At 40.7% G+C, this 18,575-nt stretch overlaps 1 protein-coding gene across 1 annotated transcript in view; it reads left to right on the top strand.

Annotated features, from left to right (window-relative positions):
* MOB1B (MOB kinase activator 1B) overlaps window positions 1–18,575 on the top strand; it is a 67,760-nt gene that overhangs the window by 25,403 nt on the left and 23,782 nt on the right. Inside the window, exon 2 of the mRNA XM_062198727.1 lies at window positions 14,725–14,891. Within this exon, the coding sequence (XP_062054711.1) occupies window positions 14,725–14,891 (167 nt within the window). The remainder of the gene's footprint in view (window positions 1–14,724; window positions 14,892–18,575) is intronic.

The raw sequence follows: 18,575 nt of genomic DNA, 5'->3' as shown, positions 1-18,575 counted from the left end.
ATGAATTAACACAATTCTCCTAGGTTGGTGAATATAGTAATAGGAAACTATATGCTATACAATAATGCCTGGAGGAAGGTGTGGCTTATTTTTTTAGGGGATAGTCATGAACAATTTCTCTGAGAATGTTTCTGAATAGTTCTGTGTGCTGATAATTGACAGAATCAGTTCTGTCAACAAATACCTTCTTTTTTTTTTTTTTTTGACAGGCGGAGTGGATAGTGAGAGAGAGAGACAGAGAGAAAGGTCTTCCTTTCCTTTGCCGTTGGTTCACCCTCCAATGGCCGCTGTGGCCAGCACATCTCGCTGATCTGAAACCAGGAGCCAGGTGCTTCTCCTGGTCTCCCATGCAGGTGCAGGGCCCAAGCACTTGGGCCATCCTCCACTGCACTCCCTGGCTACAGCAGAGAGCTGGCCTGGAAGAGGGGCAACCGGGATAGAATCCGGCGCCCCAACCGGGACTAGAACCCGGTGTGCCGGCGCCGCAAGGCGGAGGATTAGCCTGTTAAGCCACGGCGCCGGCCAACAAATACCTTCTAATTTACCCTCTCTGAGTACCATTAGTAAAACTTAAGGTGGGTAGAAACTAATCTAGATCTTGGAGTTATAATTGCCAAGTTATACAGGAAAGTAAATATTTGAAATGATAAAAGAACTGCATGTTGCAAACTTAATAAAGCTTAGAAAGTAACATCACAAAATACAGAAAAGCCTGATGTCTGCCATAACTTTCTACCTAGAGTTTTTTTTGGCACTTGTTAATATGTCCACAGTTTAGTAAAATAGAACTGTTTTTTTTTTTTTAAAGATTTTATTTATTTATTTAAGAGGTAGATTTACAGACAGTGAGAGAGAGAAACAGAGAGAAAGGTCTTCCTTCCATTGGTTCACCCCCAAAATGGCCGCTACGGCCAGAACTATGCCGATCCGAAGCCAGGAGCCAGGTGCTTCCTCCTGGTCTCCCACGCAGGTGCAGGGGCCCAAGCACTTGGGCCATCCTCCACTGCCCTCCCGGGCCACAGCAGAGAGCTGGACTGGAAGAGGAGCAGCCAGGACTAGAACCCAGTGCCCATATGGGATGCCGGCACCTCAGGCGGAGGATTAGCCAAGTGAGCCACGGCGCCGGCCCCATAGAACTGTTTTCTATAGAGAGACTAGACTGTGTACTTTTTCCTTTAGCGTGGCCAATCGAGGTGTTTCTTATCATTGATAGCTTAGAAAAGTTTCACAACTCCTTGTATCGGTAATGTTGGATAATAGCTTAAATTGTTGTCAAGTTTGAGGAAACCCCTATTAGGTTGTTTTGTTCTACAATGCATACTGTTCTTCCATTCCATGTAAGTACCCTGTGGAGCTCAGAGTTTAATGGTATTAGCCAGCTCTACGGGTGGTAGGAATAATCCTGGAAGTCATTCCTGTTCTCAGACTAGCAACAATCTAATCATTTATGGAAGATTTCATGCTATATTTATATCCTGTGTCACCATATCTAAAATAAACAAACAAACAAACAAGAAACAAGACTCAGTTTCTTCTTAGCCCAATACCCAGCATACCACCTTACTTGAGGAGGAAGTATGATGGAAGGGAATCAGAGAGCAGCCAGTTGCAGTTGAATTACTTCACGTTGCTAGGACCCTTTTCATCACCTTGGAAGGGACCCTGTCACTGAGGGTCTTTGAGGTTTGAACTGCTAATGTCATGATAAATTCAGTTCTACATTCTTGTGTAGTGTTGTGCCTGGATCCCATTCGTTTGACATTGTATTGAAATGTTAGTTTAAAATCTAAGCTGTTGGGCCGACGCTGTGGAGTAGCAGATTAAGCCGCCACCTGTGACACCAGCATTCCGTATAGGCACTGGTTCAAGTCCTGGGTGCTCTACTTCCAATCCAGCTCCCTGCTAATGCAGGGAAAGCTTTGGAGGATGGTCCAAGTGCTTAGGCTCCTGCACTCACTTGGAGACTGGGATGACACTCTTGGCTTCAGCCTGGCCATCCCTGGCTGTTGGGGCCATTTGGGGAGTGAACCAGTGTATGGAGTATCATGAGCACCACTTGTCACGCAGCTTGACAAGGCTTATGTGAAGTGTTGGAGCAGGGGGAAGAATCACACAGAATCGTGATAGCCTTTTCAATATAATTTATTGTTCAATACCACTCAATATATGTTCAGTGCACACATCTAAAGGTCAGTACCACTCAATACATCATTAGTTCACAGGTCATAACACACATCTAGGAGTAAGACAATCTCAAACAATATCCAGCATTAGTAATACGTATAAAGCATAAAAAGCATAATCAATCTAAACACTCCTGGCTAAGGGCGTAATATGAATGCTGCATTCTCAAGGTTCGTATCACAGTCACGAAAATCAAAGTCCAATGTCCAAAGTCCATTACCACTCAGAGAGCTGAATCTCAGCGCAGTCACTTACGGGCAGTGGTCGTGGAATGACTGGCACTCTGGGCAGCAGGCTCAGAGTTCTAAGTCGGATGGTGAGCTTAAGGGCTGGAGAGGTCACCAGTGAGAAGTCTGGCCCGGCTCCTATGTCAGCTGCAATAGCGGCTGGGATGTCTTTGCGAGGTTGGATCCAGCGAAATAGTGAGCAGTTTCTGTCAGCGAAGACTCAGGCAGAGTTTCAGCAAAATGTGGTGGATCCACTCGACCATCACTCGCACTGAGCCATGGTCCCCGAGGGGAGGAAGAGCAGTTGTGAGGCTTGCCTTTTTAGCCCCCTTCTAGAGTAGGTGGATGGTGAGTGTGCTCTGGGACGTCACCAATCACAGGCTCATCCTTTTTGGATGTCACCAACCAGATGTTGGTGTCTGGGTGTGACCAATGGTGTGTTAGGGGTCTTCTGGGTGTGGCCAATCATGGTGCAGTAGTGTGGGTGAAGTATTGTAGTAGCCAGCTGGTTGGCTGCTTCTTATGATGTAATGTCCCCCTGTCCTTATCTGGCTTCACCACCTGTGTCTCTTTCTGACAGATGGCCTGGGCAGTTCCTGGTGCTTAGTAGCCTTGGCTTAAGTACTCCATTTTGGTTTTGCTTAGCAGCATTAGCTTAGATAACTCCATTTTGATTTTGCTTTTTCTCTTTCTTTTTGGGTTAGTGGTGGTCCATAACTCTTTTGGAACTTCTGTGGGATTCCCCACATGGAGGATTTCTTCTCTTCCCTGCCCTTCCCAGCCCTCCCCTCCCCTCCCCTCCCCTGCCCTCTCCTCTCCTCTCCTCTCCTCTCCTCTCCTCTCCTCTCCTCTTCTCTTCTCTTCTCTTCTCTTCCTTTCTTTATAGAAAGCTTTTATTTAATAAATATAAATGTTATAAGTACAACTTCTGGATTTTAGCAGTTCTCCCATACTCGCCTTCCCACCCCTAAACCATCCCACCTCCTACTCCCTCTCTCATCCCTTTCTTCATTAAGATTCATTTTTAATTATCTTTATATACAGAAGATCAACTCTATACTAAGTAAAGATTTCAACAGTGCACCCACACAGACACACAAAGTATAGAGTACTGTTTGAAGACAAGTTTTACTGTTAGTTCTCATAGTACAACACATTAAGGACAGAGGTCTTACATGGGGAGCAAGTGCACAGTGACTCCTGTTGTGATTTGACAGTTGACAGTCTTATTTATGATGTTAGTAATCACCCAAGGCTCTTGTCACGAGCTGTAAGGCTTTGGAAGCCTCTTGAGTCCACAAACTCCGACATTATTTAGACAGGGCCATAATCAAAGTGGAAGTTCTCTTCTCCCTTCAGAGAAAGGTACTGGAGGATTTCTTTCTCTCTCTCTGTCTCTCCTTCTCTTCCCTATAATTCTGCCTTCCAAATAAATAAATAAATAAATCTTTTTTTTTTTTAAATGAGTAATATGTCTGTTATAAAGCATGTATACTGGGTAGTGTTCTATTTCAGTTTACCATATTTAGGCCTATTTATGTAAACTGAAAATATAAATTTTAGCAAAAGTTATCAGAATACTTCCTGTACTTTCAAATTTTAGCTTGGAGTCATTTATTAGTTTAGCTCAACAAGCAAACATTGAGGATTTGTTCTGACCTAGGCCTGTGTTAGGTTCCAGAGATCTGCTGATGACTTAGGAACAATCCTAGCCTTAAAGGAATGTCTGATGCTTTGTAAAATGGACATATGCTGGAGTTCTGTGGGCACACAGAGAAGGCATCCTTCACCCATCTGAGGCCATCCGGGAAGCTTCCTGAGGACTGTGACCCCTAGTTGATTCTCTAGGAGTGCCTAGACATTACCCAGTGAAAAAAGTTCAGTTAAAAGTGTGTGAGATGAGGAGTAGGCTCCATCTGATTTCTAACTGTATGTATGTTTTTCTTTTCTTAAAAAACCAGGCTGACTTCACTGTTACTAAAATTTAATTTCAAAGTCGTTAAGCAACAAAACTGCTGTGTCACTGATTGCATTGAATGCTTATTGTTTTACTGCTTGATATTTACAGGCAAATGCTAGACTTTGGGAATTGTGAGTTGGTCTTTTTCCTAGTATTAGTTTGAGATTTATTTCTGATGTAAAGATTATTTCATTATTCCCAAAACTGCAGGCTTGATCTTTTTTTAAAAAAGATTTATTTATTCATTTATTTAAAAGGCAGAGTTATACAGAGTCAGAGGCAGAGAGAGAGAGTCTTCTATCTACTGGTTTACTCCCTAGATGGCCTCAATGACCAGAGGTGTGCTAATCTCAAGCCAGGAGCCAGGAACTTCTTCCTCATCTCCCATTGGGTGCAGGGGCCCAAGGATTTGGGCCATCTTCTGCAGCTTTCCCAGGCCATAGCAGAGAGCTGGATCAGAAGTGGAGCAGCCAGGTCTTGAACTGGCACCCGTGAAGTATGCTGGCACTGCAGGCGGCAGCTTTACCCACTACACTACAGCACCGGCCCCCAGACTTGATTTTTTACTACACCTTTTCTAATGGTCTGTGGTTTGGATTATATGCCAGGGAAAGTTCTGTCCTTTTACTTTGAGGGGGGAAAACCATTTTTTTTTTTTTTTACAAGAAACTACATACTAGCTCATAAAATATGGTTATATTACTATAGACTACAGGATGAAACTGCAGCCTACTTAGTTGTTAAAAATATAAAAACTGCCACCTCCCCACAAGGGGGAGAAATAGGCTCACGTAGAATTGCTGAGATGCTTTAGTTAACCCATTGTTTTAGGCAGAGTTTAAGTAGGACTATAACGGGCCTAAGATTGAAAATGAAATTTTAGTGATGGGGTTAGGAAATATCCCCAGTCTGTCTGTTACTTCTCTTGTCACAGTTAAAATAGATTTGTTGCACTGAATAAAAGAAAGATGATAGATTGATCCTTTTGTTTAATACTAGAAACAGTGGCTCCTTACAGTAAAATTTTCTTCCACTTCAATGTGATCATTTAAGATAATAAACATTTATTAGGCACTCTGTTATGTTGCAGGTTCTGTATTAGGTATTAGGGATTCAAGGATGTCTAAGACACTGTCCATATCTTTGAGTAACTGACAGTCTGATGAGAGAGAAACAGTAAATATGAGGATGTGATGTTTTAAGGTGGCCCTTAATGGATTAGAAGTGTGACAGGGAGATAAAGTAAGGATAGGTATTTTATTTATATATATAGATAGGTGTGTAAAAGTACATACACATAATTTATTGATCAATTTATGACTGTCAGTTCCTGTATTGAGTATTAACTGTGCGAGTTACTGTAAAACTAAGGTGCTTTAAATATATGCTCTCATTTGTCATAACAGTCCTGTAAAATTAGTAATATCACTCCCAATGTTTTAGTTATATAGTGGTCTCCATTATCTGCAGGGGATGTGTTCCAAGGTCCCTGGTAGATGCTGGAAACCTTAGGTAGTATCAAACTCTATATTTTCTTTTTGTTCCTGTACAATATAACTATGACAAGGTTCTATTTATAAATTTGGCACAGCAAGGAATTAACAACAATAATAAAATAGTACAGCAATGTACTACAAGGCAGTTGCCAGTATCATTACTCTTGTGCTGATCAAAGGAATGACTCAGGTCCTGGGTAGGAGGAGTAGAACCACACAAGATTCTATCCTGCTGCTCAGAACGGTATGCAATTTAAAACTTAGAAATTGTTTACTTATAAAACTTTGCATTTTGTATTTTTCAGTTGTGGTTGGCTGTGGGTAAATGAAACTGCGGAAAATGAAACTATGCGTAAGTGAGAACTGCTGTAAGTTTAGGGAAGCTGTATAATTTGTGATATTTCACAGTTAGTTACAAAGATAGGATTTGAAACTGTCTTCCTTCCAAAGCCTTTGCCTCTCCTTCTAGTGTATCCCAGACATCATATTAGGCAGTAGAACTACACAAATGAAGGGGACACAGCCTGTCATCTTAGAAGAGCTGTTTGAAAGGGAAAACACATGTATACCTAAGGTATTATAGGTGCCTCAAACTACTGGCATAAATATTCGGAATTAGTGGCAGGTGCTGTGCATAGCAAGTGAAGCCGCTGCCTGCAGAGCTGGCATCTCATATGGGCACCGGTTTGAGTCCCAGCTGCTCCACTTCTGATCCAGCTCTCTGCTATGGCCTGGGAGGGCAGTGTAGGATGGCTCAAGTCCTTGGGCCCCTGCACCCATGTGGGATATTCAGAAGAAGCTCCTGGCTCCTGGCTTCTGGCTTCTGGCTTCAGATCGTCCCAGCTCTTGCCATTGTTACCATTTGGGGAGTGAACCAGTGGGTGGAAGACCTTTCTGTCTCTCTGTCTCTCTCTCTTTGCTTCTCTGTGATTCTGCCTTTCAAATAAATAAATAAATCTTTAGAAAAAAATTTGTAATTACTGTAGACTCAGTTGCCAGGCTGACGCATTCTAAGCCCTGCACGTGCAAGTTTCTGTTTTCTCTTTTTAACTGTCTGGCTTGCTGCATAAAACTCCAAAAATGGAGTTGCTTTTGTTGCATGGAAATCACCAAGTCATCCACTATGGGTACTTCCTAAACTCTGCTGTGGTTTCACTACCTGTTTACTGACTAGAACGCTGGACTGAATGCTAGGCAGAGACTGTGGCCTCTGTGCAACTCAGAAGCTTCAGGATGCTAGGAGACAGGTGAACAAACTCTAGTGCCTTTTTTTTTTTTTAAACTTTTATTTAGCAAATATAAATTTTCAAAGTACAGTTTATGGATTACAATGGCTTCCCCCCCCCATAACTTCCCTCCCACCCATCTCCCGCTCCCTCTCCCATTCCATTCACATCAAGATTCATTTTCAATTATCTTTATATACAGAAGATCAATTTAGTATATATTAAGTAAAGATTTCTTCAGTTTGTACCCACACAGAACATAAAATGCCTTTTTTTATAGCTAATATGGTACCTCAGATAATGTCATGATGTTGAAACTAATTGATGTTTGCTTGTGAAGTGCTATATTATTTTCTAAGGATTAGGTATAAAAGTTAATGGAGTATTAAATAAATACTGAATTCACCAACAGTCTACTTATTATTGTATGAAGTTGCTGTTATACTTTATAAAATTGAAGTTTTAGGAACATGCTTTAAATTGAGAGAGAACAAAACAGTTTAACTTACTAGTGCACTGTTCCCAATTATGTTAAAGAATAGGATGCCAAAGCGTGGAAAAAGTTTCCATGACTAAAATATTCGGAAACTCTGGGTTTAACCATAAACAGTTTTCTTCAGTATAGGTCTTTTTGTAGCTTGTGAAATACTCATTATTTTAATACTACATTTAAATGCTCGTTGTATTAATATTAGTGCATCTTTTGGCACTGTGCTAACCATTGAGATTACAAAGTTGATCCATTATGTTCTGCCTGAACTTTGCTTCAAGGCTGACATTTGTATATACGGTTGCCTACCTAACATATCCACCTGGATGTATGATAGGTACTCAAGATAATATGTCTAGGAGCCGTTAGGCTGCACCCTTTGTAGTAAATGGCCCAGTCTCTACCTAGTTGAGATTAAAAACCTAGGAGGCATCCTTGATTCTCTCTTTTTGCTGCTCTCCATAAACGAAATCCAAGGGTGAATCTTATTGGTTCTCTTTAAATGTATGTGGAATCTGTCTTCTTTCTATCCGTGCTAGTCTGAGCCACCATTCTCTTCTTTATAGTAGTTACTACTTGAGTCTCCCTGTTTCTGTTAGCATATTGTATGTGACATGATGTTTTGAAATACGTATGCATTGTGGAATGTTCAAAATTAATTAACATGTATATTAGGTCACATTTTTATTTATTTATGGTGAGGACATTAAATCTATTATCTTAACAATTTGCAGATACACAGTATGTTGTTATTAAGTATGGTCACCATGTTGTATAATAGATCTCTTATTCCTCTTAACTAAAATTTTTTATCCTTTGATCAACATCTCTCCAAAACCCCAGTGGCTCCCAACCCCACCCTTTGTAACCACTGTTCTACTCTGCTTCTTCACTTTTTTAGATTGCACATATAAATGAGATCATGTGATCTTTGTCTTTCTGTTCCTGGCTTATTTCACTTAATATAATGTTTTCCAGTGTTTATGTTATGGCAAATGATAATATTTCCTTCTTTTAAGACCAAAATAGTATTCCTTTGTATATATTTTCCACATTTTCTTTATCCACAGATAGACACTTAAGTTGATTCTATATCTTGGCTATTGTGAATTAATACTGTAGTGAACATGAGAGTGCAGATATCTCTTCACCATACTGATTTCCTATCCTCTGGATATAATATCCAGAAATGGGGTTGATTTGAGGTTGTCCACCTGTGTTGTTTGGGAATACTAGTTTGGGAGGATTACATGAGAATTGCATATGAATTATTCTCAGCACAAAACTCTCAAGAAATATTAATTACTATCATCATCATTACTTCTTTGATGTAGGAGTTCTCATATTGAAGTTTTAATCTACTGACCTGTAGGTTAAAAGTATTTATTGGGTACCTGATCTCCAGTTTTTGACCTAGACATAAAGAGCTATTGATAAGAATGACAAGTTGGTACCTAGAGGTAGAGCAAAGAGTGCTACTGTTAGTGGAATTCTTATCATGTGGTTCAATAGTAAGGTAGGTATTATTATTTCTATTTTATAGATGAAGAAACCAAGACTAATAATATTAAATAACTTATTCCAGATATGGGCTATTACTGAATTCTTCTTCTGCCATTTAATAGCTCTGTGGTAAGAGTAAGTTGCTTAACCTTGAAGGGATGGTGCTATTAACTCAAATTAAGACAGTTAATTTCCCTCTGGTCTGAAGAAATTGACATATTCTTAAGTGTCAAAATATACAGATGTATATTCTTTTAATCCTAGTGCTCTTGTTTTGAGTTCTCTATAATTTTCTTCCACCAACCCTCATCCCTTCAGCCCTAAGATTCCACAGTTCAATTTAGAAAGTACAAGCAATCTTGTTGATGGTTGGATTGGATAATAGAGGGTTAAAATTAAGGGTAAAGATGGATGGTAGTGTTAAGATAATAAATAATGATTTATGGGATTTAATGTATTGTTACTACAGAACCTAAGATATTCTTTAGGACCTCAAAGAGGAAATAAATGATGTTGTGGAAATTTACAAAAAGTAAATCAAATTGGAAGACTATAAGAAATATGTGTCAGATCTGTCCATAGAAGTGATTATTTACCAGACAGACCACACTGTCTTGATTTAAAAATTGATTTTCCTTCAAATAGCTATAAGATAACAGGGAAAAACAAACCTAAATGTCTTAGATGTTTATTTGGAAAGTGATAGCAGCAGAGTAATGCTAGAATTATTAATACAGCAACTCTTGGGTATAATGCATCATTCACATTCTTATTAGAAATCTCTAAATTCTCCATAGTTATAGTGCTGTGTTGGAAGCTGTGTAAGAGAAATTAGCAATCTAATCTTTGTCCTGTAAAATGAAATGAAAAAAATTGTGTAGCAGCTCTCATTCATTATTAATGGGATTATAAAAAGGTATAACCTATTGGGGAAAAGTAAAATGCACATGTCCTTTAGCCCAGCAATTCTAGGAATTTTTCCTTAAGTACATATGCATGAGAATTTTTACCACAGCATTGTTTGTGGTAGCAAATGACTGGAAACAACCTGAATATTTAACATTAAAGGACTGATTAAATTATATTTATCGAAAGAAATGCTGTTCAGTCTATGGAAAGAATAAGTAGGTTTACTTGTGCCTAACACAGCAATATCCTGGATATATTAAGTGAAAAATATTTAGTCTACTACAGTGTGCTACCTATTTAAGATCAGACAGGCACAAACATTCTTATGCTTGTGCAGACATGGAATCTCTGGAAGGATACACAAGGTATTGATAACTGGGACTTCTGAGGAGGGTGGAGTAAAAGGGCAACTTACTTTTCATTTTTGAAAAATGCTTTGAACATTTGCATTCATATATCTAAAATGCCATAGGAAATATATGAGGGGGCTTCTGAAAATTCATGTTATATTTTTATTCCATTTTTCCACAAGCCTTTGGAAGTCCCTTCCTGTGCATTTGGCCATATGTTGCTATTATGAGAGCTTGTAGTCATCCGTGAGGACTGTTGTGTACATGCTTTTGTGTTTGTAGTTTGAACTTGAGGATCTATCAGTTCGTTGTTTGAGAAATGAGAAGCAATATTGTCTACCCCTTCCAGGGTAGAAAGGATGCTGGTGGCATCTCAAGTAGCAGTTGAAGAAAAGTCTAATAGTTTTTTTTAAAGAATTATTTATTTGAAAGACAGAATTACAGAGAGAGATTGAGACAGAGAGGAAGAGGTCTTCCATTCCTTTGGTTCACTCCCCAAATGACTGCAATGGCCAGAGCTGAGCTGATCTGAAGCTGGAGCCAGGAGCTTCTTTTGGGTCCCCAACGTGGGCGCAGGGGCCCAAGGACTTAGGCTTTCCCAGGCCATAGCAGAGAGCTGGATCGGAAGAGGAGCAGCTGGTACCTGATCCAGTGCCCATATGGGATGCTGGCACTGCACACTGGGGCTTCAACCCACTGTGCCACAATACTGGCCCCTAATATAGTTTTTAAAAAGTATTTTAAAAAGAGTAGTAGATGGTTAAGGTATTCTGTCTGAATTAGGCAGGAAGAAGGAAAATGAGATGGAGGACTCAAAAGCATGTGGGAAGTTTGGTACATGCAGAGAGGAATAGAGAAGACAGGCAGGTGTCTGCAGAGAACTAAAAACATTTTATAAACATCTCATCTGTAAATTATACCCTTTTATAAAATGTCATTTTTTTTTTGCTTTCAAATGACAAAATAAAAAAAAAGCTTTTATGATAATTTGTGGTTTCCTGAGTAACCTATGAAGATAGCAAGATGAGAAAATAGAACTTTGTTTTACTATTTAAATTTTTTATCATTTATTTGAGAAGCAGAGAGATCAGAGAGAGTATTAGAGAGAGACAGAATTCCCATGGTTCAGAACTCAAATGCCCACAATGGCCCCTTTGTAAAACCGTAGTAGGGTCTGGGAACTCAGTTGGGGTCTCCCACATGGTGGCAAAGACCTAACTACCTGAGCCATCATCTGCCGTCTTCCGGAGTGTTCAATAGCAGGAAAGCTGTAATTGGGAGTGGAGCCAGGACTCAAACCCAGGCTCTGTGATATGTATCCCAAACAGCATCTTAATTGTTTCCCCAAATGCCTTGAGCCTCTTTTTTTTTTCTTTTCTTTTCTTTTTCTCTTTTCTTCTTCTTCTTCTTCTTTTTTTTTCTTTCTTTCTTTTTTTTAAAGATTTACTTATTTGTTTGAAAGGCAGAGAGAGGCAGAGATCCTCTGTCTGCTGGTTCAACTCCCCAAATGGCCACACAGAGGGGAGCCTTGTTTCCTTGATTCTTATGTAACCTCTGAGATCACCTGAACCAAGTTTGAGGTGAGCATAGGGTTGTATGCACCAAAAAGAAAGAAGGAAAGAAAAAAACCAACAAAAACTAAAAGTATTCTATTTTGAACTTGTATAAAAACATGTATTTCCAAGGGCTAATGTTGTGTTGCAGCAGTTGAAGCCATAGCCTGCTGTGGCAGCATCCCTTATGGGCTCCACTTGCAATCCAGCTCCTTGCTAATGTGCCTGGGAACACAGCAGCAGATGGCCTGAGTACTTGGTCACCTGCCACCCACGGAGTCCTATATGGAGTTCCAGGCTCCTGGCTTCAGTTGTAGCCATTTGGGGAGTGAACCAGTGGATAGGAGATTTCTCTCTGTTTCTCCCTGTCTCTCTTTAGCTCTGCCTTTCAAATAAATTAATTAATTAAGGAAGTGAGGAAGAGAGGACAGCAAGGAAGGGAAGAAAAAAGGAAGGTAGGAAGACAAAGCAGATTGGACTGGAGTCAATTCTAGCTTTGGGTATTGCACTATCTTTTTTTTTTTTTTTTTTTTTTTTTTTTAAATTTCAAAGTTAGAGTTACACAGAGAGAGAAGGAGAGGCAGAGAGAGAGGTCTTCTATCTGCTGGTTCACTCCCCAATTGGCCACAATGTCTGGAGCTGCGCCGATCCGAAGCTAGGAGCCAGGAGCTTATTCCAGGTCTCCCATGTGGGTGCAGGGGCCCAAGGACTTGGGCCGTCTTCTACTGCTTTCCCAGGCCATAGAGAGAGCTGGATGGCAAGTGGAGCAGCCAGGACTCAAACCATGCCCATATAGGATGCCAGCACTGCAGGCGGCAGCTTTACCTGCTATGCCACAGCGCCGCCGGCCCCTATCCTTTCTTTGTAGTTATGATGATGAAAAACTAAGAGTTGCACAGCCTTTACAGGTTTAAAAACTCTTTCCACATATATTATTTTCTCATTTTGCAACCGTTCTGTGATACAGATAGTATTGATATTTTGTTTTTTCTTAGGCTTTCACTGCTAAAGAATAACCAGGCTGTGGAAAGCTAATTTGCTTGAGATGACATACCTGGTATGTGCCGAGCTGGCCTTCGTAAAATCCAACTCCTACTTTTTTCTTTCTTTCTACCAAAATGTAAGTTCTTGCGAGAATTTGGTGGAAGATCACCGGTAGGTCTGGGAAAGGGTTGATCAAGAAAGCATTACAAAGTGTAAAACTCTGGGGCAGAATAGTTTGATCAGTAGGGGTTTTGGTGGTTAGGGGAGGCTCTGACCCTCCTGAGTGCAGGCAGAGCACTGGTCCTTGTAGCTCTCTTAATGCTCTCAGCCAGCCCTGTTCAGAGCTGCTTGGCACTTCCTCAGTTGCTGCATCACTGGAGTTGTGGCTAATTAAAGGGAATGCACTTAACATCCTGCCTCAGCACTTGTACTACGTTGTCACAGGGGAGCTATTTTTGTAATTGATCACACATAAATTAAGTCAAATGTCTTTTTGTACAGTATGTTGGTTAAAGATGTTCTCACACTAAATTTTGATAAGAGGTGAGGAGGAGGAAGAAAATGAAATAATCCACAAGCTTGGTAGTCATTTATATATAATTATACCTTATGTTTACATAAATAAATTTACATGTTTGTAATTATTTGTTTTAAAGATTCTGGGAGAGTATTTGGTGCTTAAAGCATTATCTGATTAAAGAACAGTTTCCCACTCTAGTGCAGGTCTAGAGCTTGACCATGTCTGATAGTTGTCCTCTGATTTACGCTGGGTACACTAGGTGTATTCAGTGGGTCTAAGCAGAACACACCTGATTGATGTTTTCAGCGATCTCTTGGCTGTTGAGCACAGAAAGGGAAGGAATGTGTGTGGAGACTGAAGGAGTGTCAATTGAATTCTAATTAGACACCTGAGAAGAGACCTACATTTAAATGAGAATGCCAGTGGTGAATGCCATTTAGAGTGAAATATACCTGTCATTTCCATTGGATGTTTGGATTGATCGGTAGATTCCTAGTTTATCTTAAGATTTTCATTTATCTTCGTGCTTTCTGAAAGCTCCTCAAGTGACTATATGTAGCCAGGGTAGAACTGTTGCTTTATCTTGGGAGAACGGGGTAATGGGGAACTTGGAAGTATAACTACTATTATGTGTTCTTATTGGAACTCCACTTTCCATGCATGTTCAACATTCTTAAAACCAATTTTAAGCTTAGTTTCAGGTGTGTGTGTACACATATAGGCATTCAGAGAGAGAGAAAGAGAGAGAGAGAGAGAGAGAGAGAGAGGTCTTCCATCCGCTGGTTCACTCCCCAGTTGGCCACAACGGCCGGAGCTGCACTGATCCGAAGCCAGGAGCCAGGAGCCAGGAGCTTTCTCCAGGTCTCCCACTTGGGTGCAGGGTTCCAAGGAGTTGGGCTACCCTCTACTGTCTTCCTAGGCCACAGCAGAGAGCTGGATTGGAAGTGGAGCAGCCAGGACTGGAACCAGCGCCCATCTGGGATGCCGGTGCTTCAGGCCTGGGCGTTAACCCGCTGCGCCACAGCGCCGGCTCCTAAAAATTATTTTTTCTCCCTATGGATTATAGTAGTGAATGCAGAGAGAGTTTTTATGTGTTTTGGTAGAGAACACAGGAGTTACAGCAATTATGGTGTTGTGATTTAATGTAGCCATTGCATTTTAGGTCTAATGCTGAGAGGAGCTAAAAGTGTATTTGCTGTTTATTTGTGAACATTTGAGATCACTTATATTTTATTATCCCGTAATATAGCATACTAACCCCTGTTGAAAGCCTTGCCTTAAATATTAAAGTGTTTTTTTTCTTTTTTCTTTTCTATTCATAGTGGTAGTCGCTCTTCTAAAACTTTTAAACCAAAGAAGAACATTCCAGAGGGGTCTCACCAGTATGAACTCTTAAAGCATGCAGAAGCCACACTTGGCAGTGGCAACCTCCGGATGGCTGTCATGCTTCCTGAAGGGGAAGATCTAAATGAATGGGTTGCAGTTAACAGTAAGTGGTCTTCCTATTTCTCAGTGGGCTCTCATTTAGTTAACCTCATTCTAGCATCTAGTTGGCAATCTAATATCGCAATATAATGATCTCACAATCCACGTTTAGCCCTTGTTATATTTTCTGAATATGAAGTTTTGTAAAATTCTTGTCTCCTTTTGTAATGTATGAATACTAGAAGGCACAGATTTTATCAAATTTAAGTGGAATAATAATAATAATATGAGGGTACTTCATAAGATATGTGGAAAAATAGAATTAAGAGATAGTTTATTTTGATGCAGAAAGTTGGGAAATCCATGCATAGTTTTTTTGATAATATACATTTTTCATGAACTTTCTGAACACCCCTCATATTTGTTAAGTGTTAATAATGTGTTTAGCACTGCTGTCCTTTCCACATGGATGATTTAATTCCTTCATTGTAACCATATGATGTATATACTTTAATTATCCCTGTTTAACAGATAAGGGTGCCGAGACAGAAAGATCGTTAGCTAGCCTACATCATGTAACTATTAAATGGCAGTGCTGAGGCGCAAATACACAGCTATAAAATTTCAGAGTCTATTCTTTTTTTTTTTCTTTTTTGACAGGCAGAGTGGACAGTGAGAGAGAGAGACAGAGAGAAAGGTCTTCCTTTGCTGTTGGTTCACCCTCCAATGGCTGCTGCGGTTGGCGCGCTGCGGCCGGCACACTGCGCTGATCCGATGGCAGGAGCCAGGTGCTTCTCCTGGTCTCCCATGGGGTGCAGGGCCCAAGCACTTGGGCCATCCTCCACTGCCTTCCCGGGCCACAGCAGAGAGCTGGCCTGGAAGAGGGGCAACCGGGATAGAATCAGGCGCCCCAACCGGGACTAGAACCCGGTGTGCTGGCGCTGCAAGGCGGAGGATTAGCCTAGTGAGCCGCGGCGCCGGCCCAGAGTCTATTCTAACAACTCAATAAAATTGCCTGTGTCGGGAGCATACCTGGTTGTTTGTCTAAGTTGTGTTTATTATTTTTAAAGTCAATTCAATAGTAATCTTTTAAAGTTAATAAAAAATATTTATAAGTACAAAGGAAAAATAACAGTTAAAGTAAATATATTCTTAGGAATTAATCAAAATTGAAGGATAAACATTCAGAGGTTTTCTTTAGCACTAGTGTGTTGGGTCTTAGTCCACCCATACAAGGATGGACTGGGTCCGAGGAAAGGTAAGTGCGCGCCGCTCGCCCGTTCCCCAGCCTCCTGGTCCCGGAGACAATCAGACGCAGCGGGGAGCCAAGTCAAGCAAGGACTCAGTCACCTTTTGCATAATAGTACCTTTTATAACACAAAACTGCAGAGTCATTGGGGCAGGGCTAAGGACCAACCAATCACTTAAAAAATCACCTTATGGGGGGATTTCTATAGGACTAGCCCTATGTCTATACACTTGTTACTAGTTTTGTTACCTCCCCTGATGTTGGGCAGCCAGTTAGTTTTAGTGGTAAACAACTTTGGATTCCGCCCATCTTACTTCCTCTGGGCGCCATCTTACTTGGCTCCACGTGGCTTCGTTCTGCGCAGCTCGGGCGGGGGCACCCTGGAGCAGCTGCGCATGCGGAGCCCCCGGGCCTGGCCTGGCCTGGCCGCGCTCATGCCCCACACTAGTGAAAAGATTGATGTAATTTTATAGCTGAAGGGAATTTATATGAATCTAATAGAAATGAAATGAAATTTCCTTGAAAGCATAAACTAAAGCATCGAGGAAGAGCAAAACAGTATTTTTCTTATAATAATTTTGAATAGTATCTTATTGTAATTTGAAATATGTCATGGGATTTATAAACTGAGCTTCTAGCCAGTAATAACTTTTAAGAACCAGAATGATTTTATTTATTTACTTATTAAAGTTTTGTTTATTTACTTTGAGAGAAGCAGAGAAAGAGAGGGAGCTCTCCCATTCACTCCCAAATGCTGGCATTGATTAGGGCTGGGTTGGGTCAAGACTAGCATGTCATCCGGGTCTCTCATTTGGGTGGCAGGAACTCAGTTTCCTGGGCTGTTACTACTGTCTCCCAGGGTCTGCATTATAATGTAGGAAGTTCGCTTCAGGAGTTGGAATCAGATATTGAACCCAGGTACTCTGAAATGGTGTTCAGCTGTCATAACCACTAGGCCAAATCACTGCTTCCTAGACAGATTTTACTGAAATGTTTTAAAATCTTTCTGTGACAGCATTTGTACAAGAGCTGTTTTATTATGTTTATCCTTCTAGATGGAGAGAATTTTTCAAACAGATTCATTTGCTGTTAATGAGACTCATCTACTAGATGATTTTGTAGCACCTCAAAGACAAAATTAAGAATGTATTTCCAGTATAAGCCTACATTTTTTGTGCATGTTGTGCCCTTGTACCATTTATTTGAGACCTTATAATTATTTTTTTTAAACATTTATTTCTTTTATTTGAAAGAGCTAGAGAGAGAGAGAGAGGGAGAGAGAATCTTCTATTGACTAGTTCACTCCAGATGGCTGCAATAGCCAGGAGCTTTATCCCGGTCTCCCACGTGGTGACCCAAAAACTTGGGTCATCTTGTGTTACTTTTCCCAGGCCCATTAGTAAGGAGCTGGATTGGAAGTTGAGCATCCTGGACATGAACCATCACCCATATATTATGCTGGCGTCCCAGGTGTCAGCTTTACCTGCTACTTACACTACAACGCTGGCAACCTTGAGACCTTATTTACTAATGTTAAAAATATAACAATGATTAGAGTCACTATACTACAAGAAATTTTGACTTCTATGTATAAAAGCAGGTCATTATTTTCATTCTGTCTCCCTTTCTTCTTAGGATTTACTTATTCATTTGAAAGGCAGAGTTACAGAGAATGATGGGAGAGGTGTCTTCCATCTACTGGTTCACTCCCCAAATGGCCAAAACAACCAGGGCTGGGCCAGACCAAAGGAGCCTGGGACTCCATCTGGGTATTCCATGTGGGTTCAGGGGCCCATGTACTTGGGCAACGTTCCACTGCTTTCCCATGTGCATAAACAGGGAGCTGGATAACAAGTGGAGCAGCAAGGCCTTGAACTGTCCCGTATGGGATGCTGGCGTTGGCTTGGCAGGTGATGGCTTAACTAACTCTGCCACAGTGCCAGCTCCAGATCAATATTTTCTGTCTGTATTCTCTTTCTGTTGCTGGAAGTGAGTGTCTGTGCTATTGAAATACCTAGAATTTTGAAAATGTTTAAAATTTCACTGGCATTCCAGAATTATCCTATTTACTTGGACAAAAATTACTTTGGAATGAAGCAATACATCATCTGCTTTGAACATGTAATTCTGCTTGAAAATGCAATATTTGCCTGAAATGTTAGATTCTAAAGTTTGTTATTTATAGTAATCTTCTCAAATTACAATTTTTAAAAATATTTATTTGAAAAAGTTACAGAGAGAGGTAGAGAAAGAGAGAGAAAAGTCTTCCATCCACTGGTTTACTCCCCAAATGGCTGCAATGGCTGGAGCTGAGCTGATCTGAAATCAGGAGCCAGGAGCTTCTTCCGACTCTCCCACTTGGGTGCAGGGTCTCAAGGACTTGGGCCATCTTCTACTGTTTTCCCAGGCTGTAGCAGAGAGCAAGATAGGAAGAGGAGCAGCTGGGACTAGAACCAGCACCCATATGGGATGCCGACGTTTCAGGCCAGGGCTTTTAAC

This window comes from Lepus europaeus, chromosome 8 (assembly GCF_033115175.1).
Source record: "Lepus europaeus isolate LE1 chromosome 8, mLepTim1.pri, whole genome shotgun sequence".
Lineage (NCBI taxonomy): Eukaryota > Metazoa > Chordata > Mammalia > Lagomorpha > Leporidae > Lepus > Lepus europaeus.
The sequence above is the reverse complement of the archived record's forward strand: the minus strand, read 5'-3'. Positions and strand labels throughout refer to the sequence as shown.